Genomic DNA, 22,055 nt, shown 5'->3' on the forward strand with positions numbered 1-22,055 from the left:
TCGAATGTTCACTTTATTACAATTATCCCTAGCGACCGCACATAGACAGTTGTCTACACATGAGATTGTAAGTAAGCTTTTCTATTCGGAAAATACTTCTCTGGTTGCATTGTAGATACTGTGTTTGTGTTTTATTTTCCTTGTTCCTCTCTTCTTACAATGAACTGTGCCTGTTATACGTAAAGTTAATATTTTCAGTTGTACGTTTAAAAGCTTTCAGATCATCAGATACCAATGGAGAGCGTTAATCTATTTACAACACAAAATAGATGCAGTTCAGTAACTATATGAGATATAGAAATATAGTTTGTAGTGAAATCTGAACATGACCTGTAGCCTTGAAATAAACAAATAAAATTAAAGCTTTCAGTTGAACGTCCCACGATTATGCTCTTAAGGCTAAGTAAGACGGATAATTAAGGCAAGTGAATGATGATGGAAGAATTGGTGGAATGAAATGTGGGATGAAACGAGAGTACACCGAGAAAGCCCACGGGCACAATGTTGTCCACGGGAACTTACTTGACAGGGGATATAACCCAGGACTCCATGAACCAGAAGTAAGCGCTCCAACACTGAGCAACCATTCCCCCTAACTAAGTGAAAAGGAAACAACATATATTCCAGTTGATTAACTAATGGTTACTTACCTAACTTTGGTTAATATCATTATTCGCCTTGATAAGAGAGACAATTTAATGGGAAGCAAATCAAAGTTTTCAAGAGGATTGCAAGTCGAATTATCAAATCACGAAGCTGGAACGCATCCAGCTCTTCAATCATACAAGAAAATAGCAGCTTTATTACTTCATATGATTCGTTAACTAGTTATATTTTCTCGTGTTAACATACTTTATAACCATTTCAAGAAAGCTGCTTCTTTGATAATTCAATATGACAAATCCAATGCAAAACATGACATACAAACAACGTTTTCGCAACTACAGCCACGGGCAGATAGAAAGGGATACAAAAGGCAAACGCAGTTCATTTATATAGTCTAGCTAGAAGGCAAATACAGACAGTTACAAGCAATAACTCACCTCTCTCTTAGTATTTTCTGAAGCTCTTACCCTTGGGGCATGCAATGTTGCCAAACGTATTTTGAGATGGAAAATATATATTTCATCAATGTTACTCACACATTCAATATGATACTTACCAGTATACATGCTTAAGCACATCTCATTGATTCGTTGACAGTACAAGTCTAATTTGTTTCGACGGTAGTGTGTCTTTTCCTCTTTGATATTTTAATTTCTGTCAACGTCAAAAAGCCCAGTTCATTCAAGTATGTAGCTTAAGATGATCTCGGTGATTAATTGTGCCAGCAGTGAGAGGAGTTTTAAAGGTTTCGCTAGCAGCTCTACAATCTCTCTATAAGCAGGCATTGAAACAACAGTTGACCTGTTGAGTGTTGTTTCTTTACTTTCAGTCCGGCTATATACTGACTAGAGGAGAGAACATCCAAGTCGAGGCTCAGTACTGTGCACAATACAACAAAGCATCGTATCCCATATTCCTTTGAGCACGTGCTAGAAAAATGGTCCTTAACCTTAAAACGTACAACGACCTTCCGGCAGGACGTAACGTCCTAAAAATCCTACCATGTTTATAAATTAGAATACTTTGTGTACGTCCAGCAGGACAGAAAGTTCTCCTGGTGGGAAGAGCATGAAGTCTAGTTTTAGCGCAAAAAAGAATCATGTTGATATGACTGTTAGTTCAACAATGGCGAGATGTTTTCTAAAGGTGATCGTGTGTATGTTTACGCTCCTTTTTTGATCTACCAAACACCAATCATGTGTGGAGTAGAGATAATTTCGGTGATAACTGGGAAACACTAAACAATATGCTTCATACAATGTTGTATATTTTAAAATGCATACTGCTGGAAGGTTTCCATCCTTCCGGAAGACAAACTCACATTCTTTCTATCGAGGAGGCAGGGTGCGAATTACCGGGGGGGATGAGGGGGATTTTCCCCCTCAATCACATTTTGTTCCCCCCCAAAGAAGTCAGCTGAAGTATCCCCACCGGGGATGCTCGCTTTCCCCCTCAAACTATGTTTAGTATAACTCCAAATTTCACTGATTTTTGTTATTTCTTGTAAATTTAATCTTCTAGCTGTATTTCGAAATGATCGATGTAAACTGTTCAGTTTTGGTCATGTCTACTTACCACCTAATTACCCACTATTTTCAACGTTGTTTAGTTGAATTATATTATTATGACTACGGTTGTTACTTGCAACTGTACCTTCGTACCCTTCAGTTCGTCATCGTTTGTGAATTTGAATGTACTAATTGCGTATAACAAAGCCACATATAGATTTATAAATGTTCTTAGCGGTTGGCCAAGAAGAAGTAAACAAATAGCTTCTTCTACCATAATTGGCGAAGTTCGGATATGTCATATTCATCCTCTATATTTTTATCGATTATCATCTTATTTTAATTTTTGTTATAACATGTTATTTCATTTTCCAGTGTACTCTTTGTTAGCACATGGTCTTCATTCCCTAGTAGGTTGTGTGTACGCAACTCAAAAGTTGCATTTAATTTGTGATAATTAGCATAGTAATCACTGCTTTTACAGTTTACGGAAATGAACTTTTGAAACTGTACTCAAAATCTGAGATATAGATATTCTCTCGTAAGTATATGTTAACGTACACGCTGGGGATACGCTCCTAGTGAGCAGACATGTTAATGAAGGTAATTTTTAGGTGAATAAGCGAATAATTCAAGATTTGTTTCAGCATTTGTTAATACGACTGGTTTTCCATGTCATTGTCCGTGTCTGTATAAGCATTTCAGCTGGAGCGTTTTTTTTTTTTTTTAAAGTTAACCCTTCATTTTTCCATCTTTTCGCTGTACAGTTTGCTGTCCACGCAATTAATGTTGTCTGAAAAACTTCAGTGTAATGTTTTACTTTATTTGAATAACGTAGCCCATAGTGAATCAACTCATCTTCAACCTAACAGTAAAGTAATTTTTAAGTGTTGACTTTCCGTGCCCATCACGAAATCGATATTTGGAGAAAAAAAGTCGTGATGAGCACAGCTTTAGCGGGAAGTAGAAGCACAAGCTCGAAATTTGAATTGAGAGATTTTAAATATTTGGCCTTCGATTTGACCTTGATGTGAGAAATCGGGACCAGCAACAATCCATTTCTTATTTGATAGGCTAATATCTAGATTTTCTTAAAAAAAAAAAAAAAAAAAAAGTCCGGTTTAACTGATAATTTTAGTGGTTTTCACAAGACCGAAGTAGGTTTCTTTTCGCAACCTGTATGTATTAATACAAAGTGGAAGCTTTCAATATGAGTGGAAAAATTAACATATGCTTGTGATCATGGCTATCGCTCGAGCCAAATTATTAACTAAATAAACCTTAGAGAGCTACGGGGACAAGAGTGAGTACAACATTAAAACACGTTCAGAAAAGTTTAGTGGGGTGTGTGTATGTCAGACAATATGTATGTGAATAGTTATTGTCGGTAGATTTATTAAATTAATAAATATCTTATTTATTACAGATGTCACACACACACACACACACATACATACATATATATATATATATATATATATATATATATATATGGGGGGTAAGGCATTTATTGTCTCATTTTGAAATTTGAACCTTCAGACTATGTCCTTTGGCCTAATTTTATCCCCCCCAATATAGATTATCTAATTCGCACACTGCGAGGAGGTGTGTCCTGCCGGCGGCTCGTGTACAGAAGTCATTCCGGCAGGATAAAGGCACGTACGTTCTATAATTAACGTTGTGACTGAGACACGTAATCAACGCTCTCATGTCTCTCTTTCCGCATACTGTTTTGCTTCCCTCCTGAGATACTAAGGAACAGTAAAAAACGGACCTTCGAAAACAATTCGTGCTATTGAAGACAAAATAGGTAAGACAGTCGTTTGTCGGTTGTTCAAGAGGATAGATGAACAGTAGGACTCATGGTTTCCACGTGACTTGACAGCAGCTAACAACGACCATCGTCTGAAGGTGTGAAATTCTCCGAGTGTACCGGAAAGTTTTCCTGTCTATATTGTCACTTCTGATGAAAATGGTGTATCGTTTGCTATAATAATTTATTAATACACTTAAGTGTAATACACTAGAACGTATTTATTATTAATTTCTAATTCACTTTACAGCGAACACACATTACATCACATGACATCTGCTGTACTGTCACAGACTATATCGTGATTCACACTGTCAATGTGGCCAGAACCACTTGACAACTACTGCATCCATTACATCTCCCCCTTTTACACATAATCTTTGAACCAGTAAGGTTTCTTTACTTTTCTTTCGGACCTACGTGGCTTATGACCAACTACTCCCCTTAGATTGACACCACAACTAGTTTCTGTCACATTTTGATTTCTCGTTACATTGTCTTGTTCTATGGGTTCTTGATTTTCTTGCACACCCTGTACATTATTATTAGTTACATCATCATACTCACACAAGTTTTGAAATTCAAATTTGTTTAGAGACTTTCTTAAATGTATTTTATTCCTGCGATACACCTGATTGTTTGTATCTTTTACTAAATATGATCTTGGAGTGTTTTCAACATTAATTACTTGACCTGGTACCCATATCTTATCCTTTTGCGCCATGTATCGTTTGCTATAATAATTTATTAATACACTTAAGTGTAATACACTAGAACGTATTTATTATTAATTTCTAATTCACTTTACAGCGAACACACATTACATCACATGACATCTGCTGTACTGTCACAGACTATATCGTGATTCACACTGTCAATGTGACCAGAACCATGGATCTGCCACGGCAATCGTAAAGGGTCATGACAGTTTTTGGTCGTGAAGAACGTCTTAGGATGGATACCAAAACCATCCTTCCAGCTACAAGTTTTGTCCCTACTATTGAAATCTATGATAACATCATGTTTTTCTCATTCGAAGATCGTTACGATGTTGAACTCTGTGAAATGCACTGCTAACCTTTCAGCAAGCAACCAGCAATGATTGTCGACAGACATACTATTCTAATGTTCATTCAATACACGATTACACTATACAATGGAATTTACGTCCTCAGTGGACGGTGCTGTCTGTCCATGACCTGCAGTATAAAACCCTTCAAGCACCGTATTATCCCAACATCTCTTCCACCGATTACCACATCTTTCGATATTTTGATCAGTTCTTGTCAGGAAAGAAATTTCCTGATGACCAGATGGTGCAACGTGCGGTCCACTACTTCTTCATATCGCACACTCCAGACTTATTTCGTTGTGTAATCCAATTTTTGGTTGAGACATGACAAACACATAGCTTTATCCTAGGACTACTAACGTGATACTGTACCTTTAAGTCTTTTTCTTTTCTTTCTTTCTTTTGGAAGTCACCCTATTCAGTCGCATCAATAATATTCTGATCATATAATATCTTCGTAACACTGTTCTCGTTTGTCCGATTAACTTGATTTAACTTGGCTTAGACTGGTTCGTAGCATTCTGTACATTAACTCCCACTGCGAATCGAACCCGGGACCATGTGCTTTAACTGCTTGGCCACAAAGATGCACATGGGAGATTTCGTTAGGAATATTGTGAACAGGCCCAACTTTAAAATATGTTTAAAAAGGAATACACACCGACACATAAGTTAATAATCCGTAACCCAAGAAGTTGAATGAAATATTGTGAATGTGTTCTCATGATAAAAGAGAAAAGTTGTTTACGCTTCCTCGTTGTAGTCTTTAAACACTTTGACTGCCCATGGTCATTTTTGATTATGGACCATGGCGCCATCGTATGTTTGCCTTATGATAACCACCAAGCCAGAATTCAGATAATACGTACGGAGACACCTCAATATTCCAAGTCTTTTTGAACCAGATCTGGCTCCTGGAGGGAAAAATGCGTGAGCCACATATGGCTCCCGGGGCCTCAGAGTAACAAATTTACGTCTAGGCCATGTGGGCCACATGAAAAACAAGGGAACTGACACTTTTTACTAATAATACTTTGTTGCATACCATTAAAATATATTTCTTTTACAATTTTATTGGTATGCAATAATATGTTATTAATAAAAAAGTGCCAATAGGTACGCAATATTTGAATATGCTAAATTCTAAACTGCGAAGTACCATAGCTGAATAAAAGCCCAAACAAGTTGCATTTTCGCATTTTCAGAAAGTTAACATTTTCATATATTTTCCGTGGATATGGATGTATAATTCGAAAAGCCAAAGGTCATGCAATATAGTCACACACTTGACCCAAAACATCATATTCAAAAGAAAACAAACATCTGAGGTTCTTTTCGTAGTGCCTCAGGTAAGTGCCAAACAAAAGTCAACGCGTGAACCATATATGGCTCACGGGGCCCCACGGTCAGTTTTAGTGTGAGCCATATATGGCTCACGGAACAGTTTAGCGAGAGCCACATATGGCTCGCATGGCGGTCAATGTGTAAATATCAATATATCACTCTCCTGTTTGTTTTACTATGATATGGTTTTGGTTCAAAAGTGTGTCATTCTTTCGGAGTATTCATATCTTACGCACCTAACTTATAGTATTTACTTATGTAAAAAAAAAATCATCCTTCATTCCGTAGCCAAGCTTGTAGGTATAACAGCATTCCTTGCTTAATGTTTTCAGAATGAAAACATTTTTTAACATGCTGAAAAGTACAAAAGTCAGCTACAGCAATTTCCATTAGCTGGTTTGATAATCTTTTCTATTTAATTTATGATAGTAAGACTGCAACGTGTCTGTGCTTGATTCTTCCCTTTTTCCCTTTCTCTGTTTAGCGGAGTTCGAAGAGAATGCTGTGAACGAAGAAGGTGTCGTAGGAGCAAGTAAACAAAGGCTACTACTGATAGTACTCTACTTTTGAGTAGATACATAGATTAACGGAACTATTCTATCAGGCCTTTTTTTCTGTATTGTCAAACTAAACACACCACCACACTGAGCAAGGCTATGTGATAATGTACAGGGTGTTAATGAACTATACCGACAAACTTTAAGAGGTGATTCCTCACATCAAAATAAGATAAAAGTTCATGAACCTATGGAGAAAAGTGTATAGTTTCAGAGCTAGGACTGTCCGAAATCACGAAAAAGCCAAATTTCAAGAGGCCCTATGAATGGTGGTTCTTATCAGCATAAAGGAAGTCACGCATACACAATCCAAAAATGCATATTTAACTAATGTTCAATGGGTGTACAGATTATTCCCTGCAGGGAGAAATTCCCAGACATGCTATCAACCGAATTTTGAGATATGCTCTGACTTTAAGATTGGTCTAAAGTAGGCAAACGATATGCCTTGATGGCAGTGAACACGGAATCCTTTAGCGCGATGTCGGAAGTGTTAAGGATCGTCAGCAGCACAGTCTCTCGTATTCTGGAAAACGCATGGTGCGATGTTTTCTTTCACGCGTATAAGTGAAGAAATCGTGAAATATACCGTTACGAAATGCATTATCATCACACGTTATTCCGAACACAAAGAAATATGGAACTGTCGGTTCCTAACACTTCCGACTTCCCTCCGAAGTATTGAATGTCCATTGTTGTCAAGGTTTACCTCCTGCCTACTTTGAACCATTCTTAAAATCAACGTATATCTGAGAATTACACCCTGTAGGGAATACCCTCTACACCTATTGACAATTGATGAAATATGCACTTTTTGGATTGTATATGGGTGACTTCCTTTACGCATTTAAGAACCACCATTCAGTTTCTGGTATTCGAAATAGGGCTTATTGAAATTTAGCTTTTTCCCGATTTTGGACAGCCCTGGCTCTGAAACTATGCACTTTTCGCCATAGGTCCGTATGAACTTTTTCTCTTATTTTGATGTGAGGAATCATCTCTTATAGTTTGTTAGTATAGTTCATTAGCACCCTGTATATAAAAAACACAATCACGTAACAGTCTGATAAAGATACAGTTGTTGCGTTTAGCTACATTAAAGTAAAAACTTTACAAAAGTTACTTTCTTATGTTGTTTCAGTTCTTATGTTTATATCAATTTTATATGTATTCTGCTACTCCAAAATAAATGCAAAAATAGAGAATGGGATTTGATCAGGTGACAAAGGCTTTGGGAGTTTTCGTTTTTCTGCCTACCCACTCATTCACGGAGACTCGGCTGCAAGGACTTCTACTTTATACTATACATTGAGCTTTCCTACCCGAAGCACGTTGCTTCGTGTTTCAAGAGGAGGATTTGTCTGTTCTATATTTGCGTACGAAACTTGATTGCAGAAGCTAATATATGCTTGACAATCTAGACATTAACATTAATAGATTGAACATTTTACTCTCTTCCTTCCCTTGTCCAGCTACTTGGCTGGAAATTTGAGAAATTCCCTTTACTACTACAACAATCCTTCGAAAGTATGATTGCCAAGATAGAGTCAATCGAGCTCAATTTCGTTTTTTGGTTATAATTATTTTTTTTAATATTTTCATACAAGGAATGCTTTCTATTATTTCCACTTAGTAATCAATTTTAGCCAAAAGGGGAAGGAAAATGTAATAAATGTGAAAAGTCGTGTGAATTACCGTATACGCGCAAGATAAAAAAATGAAATGAAATCTTAAGTTTTAAGTACCACAATTATGCCGGCTGGGCTAAGAGACGGTGAAGATGAGAAATGAATTAAAGTAGAAGGAAATGGGAGAACCCCGAGGAAATCCACGCATCCGGTGTTTGTCCATCACAATGTTCACTTGGCGCGAACTGGGATCGAACCAAGAACCCCATGCACCAGAGGTGAACGCTCCACCACTGAGCCACCGCGGCCCTACGCGCAAGATTTAATGAGGACAGGTGTAGGTACTTACAGGCCTGATCTACTTCGTCTCTCCATGAAATGTTTAAGGGGCCACATGCTTTCCCGCCGCCAGACGCCCGTGATCCATTTTTGCCAGTAGGTAAGGTATTATAATCGTTAAGGTTCTGGTGACGTAGTCGTCAAATTTATACTTCAAACCATATAGCAGCGTTTACTGTTAAACTTTCTAAGAACTTCTTTGCTTTGAAATGATGGGAGAGAAAGGCGAAAAGAAACATTCAGTATTTTGATGCATAGTTTAATAACGAAATTGAATTTAACAAAGTAATTTTTATTTTTGTCACCGTTACTGATTACAACTGTACACGAACTCTTCATCATCAGCAATATTTCAAACATCAAAAATATTCTTCCAATTTCAAATTCCATACAAGTAGTTGTAAAGGTAAGGGCATGTTTTTCTCTGCCACAATGAAACGAACGAGATGGAAGATCCAAGTTTCAAATGGAGGTAGTCTTGATCAAAGAAAAAGCTGATTTGTAATTACGTGAAAAACAAAACAAACAAAAAACTTCTTTTGTGATTACACTAATTTCGAAAAATCACGCATTTAACAATGTAATTTTCTTCGAACATATATATTTTCTTTAACTTATAATAATCTATGTAATTATATACAATTCTATATTTACAACTGTTTTCACAAAATTAGAGAATTGGTTTCATTCAACGTGCGTGTACAAACTCTAATATGATCACTAATCTGTGTGATTTGTCATATAATAACCTATTTTTATACAATATAATATATATATATATAATCTTCATCTGATGAAATGTGCATTGCACTACGAATAGGATTCCTTAATACTTCCTATGTCTAAGTGCAACCCATAGGTCTGGCAGTGAATGGTGCGTTTTATAACTTGACTGCATATAACAATTCACCTTCGCTCTATTAAAATTGTAACTGATGAGAAAGATGCTTCTATAAGATTAGGATTATAGCGTATTAAAATCATTTTACTTCTGAAACATGAATTTCTTTTCTCAATTTTTTTTAAAAGGTAAACTTTTAAATAAACAATATTGTCTTGAACAAATAGTTCATTGGAATTTTACGAGATTTGTTCAAGTTAGATGCATTTCAACTTACTCAGTGTTACTAAATATATCACACAAAACGTGTCTTGATTTCTGGTTGACTGTAGTGCCACGTCATTCTTCAGCATTTAGGCTGTATGAGACAAGATCTACTGCTTAAAGCGGAACTTGAACCGTCCCATTTGCCCGAGATTGGCTCCGTAAGAGTTGCTGAGTTGGGTAAAACTGTACACACCCTTAAATTAAAAAAAGTACTGTATGATACAAATAACATTAAGTATGATGGAACAAATTTAATTCACAAAATTTTATTAAAGAAACGCACTCTCGTTCTAAGCTTTTATCTTTCGTACGACGACTAAGCTACTGCTCTACATTCTGCGTTTTCTTTCTTCCTCTCGTTAAACATAACCACGATTATATAGTAATTGTAAAAATCACCATTAATTAATGAAATACTTCAAGGTTTGAGATAAGCAGTTCTGTTTTCTATGGAACAAAGTATACGGGTAGTATGAGGTCGTGATTTGCTAAAAACATAGGAAATGTGTTGAATATTCTGAATAATTACCTGCGATGTGTTGCTGGAATTGGAAAATCATCATTCCATAGAATGTTTAGAATTTTCTTATCGTACTATTTGCTATTTTAATAACATTTCTTTCTATCAACTTTAAATGAGGCGGACTAGCTGTTTCCTATTAATAAAGCTTTTAGACACTGCTCCACAAAACTTGCGCAAATCGAGAGAACTTGGTATCAAGAAGGTGTAGCGCCCTCTATATAGCGTGAGCAGAACCTTAGTAACCAAGGGAAACAGCTCTTGCTTCCCAGCGTATACCACTGCCTAGTATTAACCCAGTTTCCAAGCACTAAAGTGGTGGTTCGTACGTCCTAATATTAAGTGTAGACAACTTGAAATGAATTGTAAACATCTGAATGTCGTTTACCAAGCTCAATTAGACTGGAAATGAGTTGGTCTTAAGTGGAAATGTCATAGTTGTGGTATTGCTTTCAAAATGGTCTTACTGTCAATACGTGCATGGAAGAAGCCCTCCGAGGACTATATCCGCGGTTGATAATTGATTTCTCACTGCCAGACGTAACCGTCAAGCATCATTCTATCAACTAGTACATGATCTGTTTCATGCTACAGGACTACTACTTAGTTGTGAAACTATTCGTACGCGACTCAATAAAGCAGGACTGTTTGCCAGGAAGCCTGTGTTGTGTGTCATTGAAATGGGTACACAAACATTCGCGATACAAACAAGCTGAATGGGGAGGTAACCAGTAAGGACAAATAATGTTCTGAGGCTCGATACAGCCTATCGTCTGATTCCGGTCGGATATTCGTGTGGAAAAAGCCAGAAACACATCACTAACTTCATTGCTAAAAAGCCTTTGGAAGTGGTTCCATCATGATGTGGTGTGGGACCATGTTGGATGGAAAAACGGACCTCCATATTGTGAATTTTGGAATTTGACGGCACAATATTGTCGGAATGAAATTCTCTATACATTGTTCGCGATTTCCGTGGTGAATTTGGTACAAATTTCCTCTTTGTGGATGGACAATGTTGCCCACAATGTGCACATTTTGCGTCCGAATATCTAGAGACAGAAGACGTTACCTATATTGAATAGCCTGCATGTTGGGATGCTCTTGGACGACGAATAGCGCAGCGCAATCTACCACCACGAGCAATTGCTGAACTGCGGACAGCCCTCTTGGAGGAATGGCTCCATCTTCCTCTAGACTTGATAGAGCATCTTATCTGCAGCATGGAGGCCAGATGTCGTGCCTGTGTGCCTGTTCGAGACGGTCACGTTCCGTATTGACAGCCTGTACCCACTTACATTCCTGCTTTTCATGTTGTACCGTTGTTATGAACTTTGTACACCATATTTACACTGGTATTGTTCATCTGTATCTTCCCTATATGCAACATATTTGGTGAAATGATATTTTCTTTTCTTTTAGTGCTATTTCTTGCGAGTTGTTCAAGTCATGTGGAGCAGTGTATGTGTATATATAGTGTGTCATAGTGTTTTTGTACAAACAATCTCTACTCGTGAACAAAGTTATTGACGAAGCAACATAAATGTAATGGGTATACACTTTGAGTTGTGACGGTGCAGCACAAACTGTCTAAAAAAATCAATTAGCTTAATACTTACTTTTAAAGATAAATACAATACAGTATTATCAATTAAGTTATTTTGATGCCATTTTAGCTTTTTCTCTTGTTTTTCTTTCTTGGACAAATAAGCTATAAGTATCTGTCACTTTGTGCGAACCCATTTTTTTCATCTACTGGTAATTTGTTTTGTGGAGGAAAGGGCGTGTACATTTAACCCGCATGGTATAACAAGTGCTTATTACACTGAACGTCTTGAACCTTGCTTCTGGAAATTCCCTACTGTCAAACGAACGTGTTGTCCAAAATACCAACTTTATAGCAGTAGAACTAGCAAATACCTGTCTCAATGGATTAAGTAACAGATAAATCTCATTAGATTTGTAATACTTTTGACTGAACTTTAACAAAATTTGCCCAATCTGATAGAAGCATTTTTCTCGTAAGAACAGAGTGTAGACAGATGTTTTGAAACAAATTTGTGAGAATGATAACAAACAAAACAAAAAAGACAAAAGATATGGCGCTTACAGTAAATATTCAACAAGATGATACATACAATAGGAAATCCAAGATACAACAATTGAAAATAACTAAAAAAAAAATTAGGTTTTCGTATTAACATTTCTCACTTATTTCTTGAAGAAGGCGAATATATATTTTTTAAATTCCTACAATCACTTGAATATCAATAGTTAACCCTCTTCGTTTCAAAGTATCTAAAACCATTTCGTCAACAGGAAAATGCATTTCTTTACCATTCAACTCTTGCACATACTTTCACTAGACTCTCAATGTCTGTCTATGGCACGAAAATTAAACTTACTTCACACATTAGTACACGCAGTATTTAGAATGTTCTGAACAAAAATTGACACTGATTCAGGGTTAGTAACTGTTGGTTTCCCTGTATCACGAAAACATAGTATTATAATTATACTAACATATGCTATCACTTCATTTTTTAGAAAAAAAAAGAAAAAAAAACAACTTGAGTACATAAAACAGAACACTCGCAATTGGAACAGCTACTTTAACAATAACAAATACTACTAGTCGGCAATGCAATTTATGATATTTTTTTATCCGACTTTTTCTCGTGCAGTTGCTTACAAACAATTCCAAACTTAGGTCATGTATCACATATATCAATTTTAAGGCAGAAGGATTTCGCTATAGCATGCCATCCCTATATTTTGTTCTTGTGAAAGAGAAATCAACAGAACCTAAAAACTACTTTCCACACTTATCCTCTATTGTACAATTAGCAGAAGAGATACCTCCGTTCTACTTGTTCCTATTAGTAACTTCGAAATAGACGACGATAGTAAGAGGTTTTCTGTAACTTAAAGAGATTGTATGTCCTCCATACGTAGAACTGTAATTAAATCGAAATGTTTTCGTACTCGTCTCCAGCGGTCGAAGTGAGACGGTATGCGGTGGTATGCCATACTGCCTCTGGTTTTTCAGTGATGAAGGCATACCGCCTCTGGTTTTTAGTAATGAAGACATACAGTCACTGGAGAGTAGATGCTAAATACCGTTAATAAATCCATTTTTATACGCAGTAATAGACGAATAGCTTTGCACGTAAAAAAGATTTTATTTCTTATGTAGAAATTCTAAGCTGACAGCATCAACATTTTTATCTTTTTCCATTCTTTTGTTTTTAAAACTAGGTGTCTTCCAAGAAATTCTCTATTTGTATTTTGATCTCCCATATTGAATTGTTTCTTTCTTCCTGTCTTTTCTTGTCTTAATGCATATAAATGTGTTTTGAGCATGCACGGGTTTAGAGGTTGTCTGCTGTGAGTGCGGATCTTCCGGGGGTTTGGAATATTCGAGTCGAGTTGGGGATCCGGGAGTTTCCTGCAGGAAATTGTTAAGATAAAACTCGGTTTTTGAGCATTTTCGTACATAATTGTCTCTAATACAACGTAAGTTTTTTTTTTTTTCTGGGTTGTTGGTTGTTGTTGGGAATCAAAGACTCTCCACGTCCGCTCACCCCCCTCCATAACTGCAGAGAAGCTCTTGAATGATTTTCACTCATTATGTAAATAGAAATGCAATCTTTTAGGCAACATACCCTCACTGTATTTCAACATTTAGATAGCCGGTATGTCGAGTCAAAATCGTAATAAATCATACCATCTCTGTTTCTTTTTGGATCAAAAGATCCAATATATTTTAGGCAAAAATTTTCTTGTAGGCCTTATATCTCGAGAACTACATATAGTGTAGCCAAAACAAAACTAACAATTTACTCAGTATGATGTGCTTATTCCGCAAAAAAATATGAAAACTTGATTTAGGAGCCGTTCAAAAATTTTGTGGCTCCTGATCAAAAAAATTCAATATATGTCATAGAATCAAACGTTTTCTTGTTCCACTTCGAACACTGCCCATCTCTCTTAAAATGTTACTTTCAACTTCTTCGGCTGTTAGGTAACAGAAAAGAACATAGAGAAACTTTCGTTTTTAAATGAAAACACATCATATGCAACTGACAATGTGCTGCCATTTGGGGAATACAGCAAAGATACGAGTTCACAAATCTTTGGATATTAAATATTCTCTGAGAGCACTGATACGTCTGTGCTCAAATTTGCCCACTGATTTCGAAGTTATTCGCAAAACATGTAAAGGGAGGTGTGTACTTCTGCCTGGAATCAAGTGTAACAACCGAGCATGTTAAAGTGATGCTTTACGAATCATCATATAAAGAATTTGAAGCCTAATTAAATTTATATATATATATACAAAGAAATTTTGATGTTAACATATGTTTTAAATTATATAAGAGCAGAAATAGATACATAACGTTAATTGACAGAACCACCATGATGAATCCATTGATATATAAGGGAAACACTGAAATAACAAGAATATTAAAATGAAACCATTTTATTTTAAGGTTGAGTGTTATGTACTCCTTCGGAATCACTTTTTGCCCTCCTACAGTTCAGTCATTGGGACTACTGGGCAAGTGGAGTTTAAAATAGCAGGGTCATATCTTACGTAACACATTTGAACTCTTTTTGTTAGTCTAGTGGCTAGCGCGTGTGCCCTTGCTGCACATGGTCCCGAGTTTGATTCCCGTTCGGAGAGCACAAAAGTTATAATTTTACAATCATTCACCTTCAGTAATCATCTATCTCCTTTAGTCTAAAGGACTAAATAAATAAAATTAATTTCATTTCATTACACACGTTGTTTGGCATCCCCCGGAGTTCAAAAAAGATGGAAGATGTGTCAAACCACTAGAATAAATTCCTCACAGAGCCCTTGATGATTTTATTTTACATTTGCAGTGTTGGAAATGAAATCTGCTCACGCTATCAGATTAACTGAAAAATGGGAATTAACTGAAATTACGGAATTGTACATTAGAAAGTATTGGGCACATTGTAAGTTATGAACCCACAACTGACGTTATATTGGGAATCTCTAGAAACATCAGTGGGTATAACGAAACAATTGGTGATCTGTTAGCAAGAATTCAGAAAATAGGCAAAGACAAGATATTTGGTAAACAGTGAAATCACATTAGACTTTCAACTATAAGCACATTTTAGTAGTAGTTCGAACAATTGAACTTAGTTTTTTCGTAGTTTTTAGTGTGGATCTGAGGTATTTTAAAATATATGATGTAAATAATTTTACACGTGCTTGTTATTTGATAATGCATTTACCCAGATGTTCGCAGCGGATGAAACACAGATTCTAAAGAACAGAACAAAACAAGCAACCTTTAACAGTTTCATTTTAGATTTGTACATGTTGTCTACAAAATAATAACATCATAACGTTTTATAAGATTATATATAGTTGGTAGGTTTCAACACAAAACAACCCTCCAATGTCAACTGGTTTCGGCAAAATATATATACTCCTATGAATGTTCAAGAATTCCGATCCATACTTTTCCTTTGGTCATACATAAGAAGTATCAGGTAAAAATGCTAAACAAAAGTCTCCCAAACATACTTCGCCTTATGCAGAGTCGACGTACGATTATCGTCCTACTAAAGGCCTGACTACTCCAGGAAACGTGTGTTAGTCGATGTCTTTAGTATGGCATTAATCACACGTTAGAACGACTCTGCATAAGGCCCACTGTCTTCAGAATCAATGTTTAGACAGATCCCAAAAAAAGTTAAAAAAAAAAAGAAGTAAAAAAAGAAAAAAACAACACGATTTCGCTTTTGAACCATAGAAGAATTTTTAAGGTAAGTTTTAAATATCGTTATACCGTACCCATTATGATTAAACACTCATAAAGCGTGAGGCAGCTTACTATGCACTCAAATTAACTCACATTTTAGCCTGCTGCTTAGCAGATTTATAAATATGATGTACTCAAATTATCACAGATTAGGAGTTCTCCCTTACCAATGCTAGATATTCTTTGATACCGAAAGGAGAATACTTTATGGAAATACACTCAACTTTCTTCTTCAAACCATTTGTCCATTTACTTCCTCTAATGTCAAACTTAATTGTACTGAATCGCATAGCGTTTCCTTAATTAGGGAGTAGCTATTTACACAGGACATAAACAAATAAATTATTTTAATAAACAAACAATAAAATAAATGTAGTTGGCCTTATAAATATAAATAATGTAAGGTAATGTTATTCTTATAATAATAACAATACGAAGAAGAAGAATTTTCAGGAAACTCTGGCATAGAAAAGCAATAACACAAAGTTAGTAAAATGTTTACTGTACATACTCCTACGTAAAGCTTGAATATATATTTACGTTAATAGGAAGAAAATGTATGTGGAAATTACTACGAAATAAGATATGCTGCAGCATTTGAGAATTACACTTTACACTTGTTGAAAACAACGGTTTCTTACTACAACGCTCAAGTGTACTATCACCTTTTAAAAAAGTCAAGCGTTAACGGACGAAAGACACCGCTAACATTAACAAATGAATAATAACGTTCATTTTTTTAAACTATCTTTTACACACAAGACGCTGAGAAATATTCACATATGAAAAGGAGTCCAGTTATTAATACAGCATTAGTTACACACACACAAACATTTCCGAGTCTACACTACAACGAATTTATGTTAACCAGAATTTCTCTTTCACATGAACTACTTCACTTTTAACTATTATTTCGGTTCTCTTACTTACTATATTCATCAATTTTTCTTTCTTTCTTTAAATACAAAGTTGCTAAAAACTTTTATTCTTATTTTTGATGTAATTTAACTTGTATAACGTATTCAATATTAACCACTTACAGACGTCATTTGTAAAAGGAAACATATCTATATGTAATATCGTCAAACCATGTACTTAATGAAAACCTGCATACATGTAATAATAAGGATCGTCTCTACATTTTACAACGTAACTTATTTACAATATAGAAAAATAACAAACTTTACATTTACTTTTTTTTCTTCTCTCTTCAGAGAAAGTAACATCCTAGAACTGTCGAGTTTTAATTTAATTCATGAGCCTGTAAATTATCTATTTTAAAGACTTTTCAGTTCCTTACAACTTTCAGGTATTGCACTAACCAACTCTATACCTTAGGAGTTGAAAGACAATCTCACACATACGAAAGGCAGTTTTCGCACTTTCGCCTGATATGGTGTAATTACCGTAATTACCACTATGCTTTGGCATTTCAACAATACTAATAAAAACCTCTACTGAGGGAAACATAGTTTAAGTATAAATCACTTGATATTCCTCAAATGTTAAAAAATACTGTTACGACAAAAAATATAAAAAGATGTGATTATCCGTGTTAAAATTGATTTTGTGCAACTATAAATACTTTTCTTTTCCCCCCCTCTCTCACCAATAACTCTACAGGAAATAAATGCTCTCGTCTTCAGCGGTCATCTAAATCACTTCAATATTTGTATCACTCGCACAACTAAAAAATAACCTGTTATAAAATGTTTTTTTTTTCTTTCGATTTTTCTTGGGGTTTCATCATAAGACAGTCCTTCACATAATACAGAAGTCCAAGATTTTGTTGTAAAAATTTTTAATAAAATAACGTTTTTCTATTATACTGATACTGCAAGGATACATGATCACAGACATTCTTTCCTGTCTATTCGTGGAACTGTGTCATACGATAGTACACTGCTGGAAAGAAACAAGAATTAAATACATCGTCTACTATATTAGTTTACAGCTGCAATGAATAATCAAATGAAAAAGCTGAAAACAGCTCCTGAAATGACGGAAGGCTATATAGTCTCAAAGTAATACACATCGAGTCAACAGTCGACTGACATCGATTTCTTCCTAAAGCCTACAAGCGGAAGAAGTACTTAACTCAATTTTATACTGAAGACTAGTCTCTGTCTAGCTGTGGGTTCCACCCCCAGACCCCCGCGCTTGTTTCGCCTACTACTTCGCACCTCTTAAGCCCACAATTCTACCGAATTTTAAGTTTCTTTTTCCTATTTCTACTACCTGAAAGGTAAGATTTTGTATCCTATGAAAACGCCTATTTAAACAACATGGGGATTTCTTCATCTCCCCCTTTAGACCCCCTTAAAAACTAAAAATATTCACTTTTATTAATTTCCCTGTGGCTTAGACCCGAAAAGCTATGATCATGCAAATTTCAACTTTCCACGTCAACTGGAAGTACCCATTAGTTTATGTCAGTTTACGTAGTTTTTATATATAGTTAGGATATACTTGCATTTAAAAAAGGCTACTTTGTGATGTCGTAAGCAAACGCCGACTCGATGTTTCTGGTCTTACAGAAGAAAATATTTTTCCTGTTCGAGACTCTCAGAATTACTGCCAATATGATATTCACTGAACGAAAAATCTTTTTTCTCTCTCTCTCTCTGCACCAAGACATTATGGTGACTATGCATTACTTTAATGAACATCGGCAACAATGATTTTCTATGTAATACAGAAAGAATTTAATCTACTTCTTCCAACATTGCGAGATAATCGGGACATGGAAACGTCTCTCCTGCAAAGCATTTAAATCAGAAAAAATGCCGTGTTTCCCGACCTGGACTTGAACCTATGACCTCCTGATTATGTATCCAACACTACCATTCAGCTGAACACAACAGCTAACTTATGATGATTCAAAAATTAGTATTCTTGGAACATGTAAAGCTGGCTTATAAAATTTCAGGTATTTACTCGTACACTAACGACTGTCAGTTGATAGTTAAGTTTCTCTATGATTAAACACCGCTTATTGGTATCGACTATATATATGTAGCTTCCTGGGACTAAACCACAGGAAAATTGTCAAAAGTGAATATTTTTAACTTTCACTAAAGGGAGGATGAAGAAATTCCCATGTTATTTAAATGGACTTTAGGTAATTGGAATAAAAACTTGAATTTCGGTATGCTTGTACGTTTTCTATAGGATTATTTAAGTAAATCACTAAAAATAAAAAAAATAAAAGTTCCAACTTTAGAGTGGTTTTATGGGGAACTCAGAAATATTTCCCGTGTTATTGAGCTGAGCGAAGCGAAGCTCTTATACTCGGGTTAGCCGTTTGGTTGTCCGCGAACTCCTCCTAGACCGTTTGGCCGATTTCAACCAAACTTAGCACGCTGATAGAGTATGTCGTGCTGAGTAACAACATGGGTCGAAATCAAAAATCCGATGTATCATCGAGGAACAATCACCGAAAAACGCTTCCTCCTAGACCGTTTGGCCGATCTCAACCAAACTTAGCACGCTGATAGAGTATGTCGTGCTGAGTGACAACATAGGTCGAAATCAAAAATCCGATGTACCATCGAGGAATAATCACCGAGAAACGCTTCCTGATTACGTAGTTTAAGCTCGCTCAGCTCATTTCATTGCAATCGGGTATATACATTGCATTCCTAGTTTATATGGGACATCTAGAATTGCGAGTAATTAAGCAGAATATTAAGAAGCAAAGACTGATACTAGATGCGAGGGGGTCTGGGGGCGAAGTCCTCAGCTGGTCAAAGGCTAGTCTCACATAAAAAGCTAAACGTTAGTTTCTTTGTCCTCCATACCCGTGTCTCGTACCCTCCCGCACTCTCATTCCATCAAATTCTGTCAGTGTCACTAAAATTCATTACTCACCCGCCTTCTTTAATCTAAACGGCATAACTATGAGACGTAAAACTAGAAATTTCATTTCATTTGTCTTCATAGAAATCCACACAACTGACTTGGTATAATTATAGGTGTGGCATACTTGTAAATAACTTTACACAAAAGACCGTAAGCCATTAGAATTAGAATAAGACTATTTATAGACTACTAGCTAAAATACCTGTTTACCACACGAGAAAAACAGTTTTATGATAAATATTGAAAACCACAGACGATATTTATTTGAATAAAAATGAAATTAAAAAAAAAGAAAAGAAAAAAAAACAAGTTTGACCCAAGTGATAATTATGTTCAAAGATATTTTTCATACGATGCAACCTTTATTCTTTGCGATAAATTTAACTTTCTTCTCGCTTTGAGATAGTGTTTTCGTTCGTAGACCGGGAGCGTACAAACAATAGGCTATGTCCGATCGTGGTGTAGAATGCTGTTGTGCACACAAATACATTGCAGTGGAGTCACACTGTGTCAAACAGTTTTTGGCACTAGTGGACTGATCTTATGTTACAAAAGCATCATCCACTAAAATTAACCCATTAACAGGGATGTTATTACTAATAGTTACTCAACCTTCTTTTATGTGGGGATGGCAGAACTAACACGAACATAGATCCAAAAGACTGCAATTCTAGATGCACTCTCCGAGGACGAACAATTTTTTTTTTTTTTTTTTTTTTTTTTTTTTTTTTTTTTTTTTTGATCGTGTCTGTACCTTCTCTCCTCCAGTTCCGAAGAATTTGCAACGGGGTTGCCACATTCCAAACGTCAAGTTGCGTGATGGTCTGTGCAGTCACCAACTGCGCCGAATTCAAGTCTGCTTTGTGGTCTGTGAAACTCACGTTAATAGTAGATTCTGTTCATCATGACCTCAGCATTGCACAAGGATGCAAAACAGAAACCAAACCATCAATTTGTTTTATAAATGGGAATGAACTTATTTTAGACACTATGATAGTATAGTTTTTAATTAACAATGGCAATTCATACTTCTACGGTGGCGAAAATTTATAGTATAGTAGTTATACTCGTATTCTATCCTCTATTCCGGCGGTAATTTAAGTAGTCGCGAGAGATATGTGGACATGTTATTTTAAGAGAGTTTTAAAAGAGCTCATACTTGTAAATTCATACAAAACTTATTTCTTCCGTAAGTTATTTGCATATATTTCTACGTAAAATGTTAATATTTTACTGTGGTTAATAAGAAACACCAATATTTAAGAAATGAAGTCGCATTAAGAAGTTTAAGCAGCATAGTTTGGTAAGTGTCATATGTACATATATTTTATTCTAATGTAATTTTTTTTAGTTAAATAATGTTATCCAAGTTTGAGAGTTTAGTGTCCTATTTGGTTATTTTCAGATATTTGTAGTAGTTAAATTCTACTGTTTTGTACAGGAAAATTATTACTGCGAGTTCAGTTATTTACTTAATGTCACATATTTATTATTTCAGCCGTTTACTACATTATAATTATTATTTAAGGTATATTGTGTCACTTGTTGTAATATTTTGTATAATTGATAAATTTTTGGGATTTATATTTAAAATCAGTTCTTTCACTCGCCCCGATACTCACTATATATTTAAGAATAATACTACGGGTTTTCTTTGAGCTTATACATCTGTTCTATTACTTTATTCACATATTGCAGAATGCTCTATCATATTAGTGTCCTTACTGCTGGTAATACAGTATATATTTTACGTGTGTGGGTTTTGTGGACTCCTGGATCCATTCCACGTTACGTAAGATAGAATAATACAGGGTGCGGCACGTAAAACCGGCCCGTCGTAATATTCTGGTATATTGTGTTTTTGGCAACACTTAAATAATCTACCTTCCTACCAA

General features: G+C 35.6%; 1 protein-coding gene across 4 annotated transcripts in view; it reads right to left on the minus strand.

Moving 5' to 3' along the window:
- Window positions 1-9,110: 9,110 nt before the first annotated feature.
- The window catches only part of LOC145687909 (ubiquitin carboxyl-terminal hydrolase MINDY-1-like), a 67,105-nt gene continuing 54,160 nt past the window's right edge, over window positions 9,111-22,055 (minus strand). For 2 of the 4 annotated variants that reach the window (XM_081761465.1, XM_081761463.1), the window contains one exon: window positions 9,111-18,201. In XM_081761465.1, the coding sequence (XP_081617591.1) occupies window positions 18,187-18,201 (15 nt within the window). In that variant the 3' untranslated portion in view covers window positions 9,111-18,186. Of the gene's footprint in view, window positions 18,205-22,055 lie in introns of all 4 variants that reach the window. The other 2 variants (XM_081761464.1, XM_081761462.1) reach the window with 1 other exon arrangement.

This window comes from Thermobia domestica, chromosome 6 (genome assembly GCF_964235325.1).
Source record: "Thermobia domestica chromosome 6, izTheDome1.hap1.1, whole genome shotgun sequence".
In the NCBI taxonomy this organism is placed as follows: Eukaryota; Metazoa; Arthropoda; class Insecta; order Zygentoma; family Lepismatidae; genus Thermobia; species Thermobia domestica.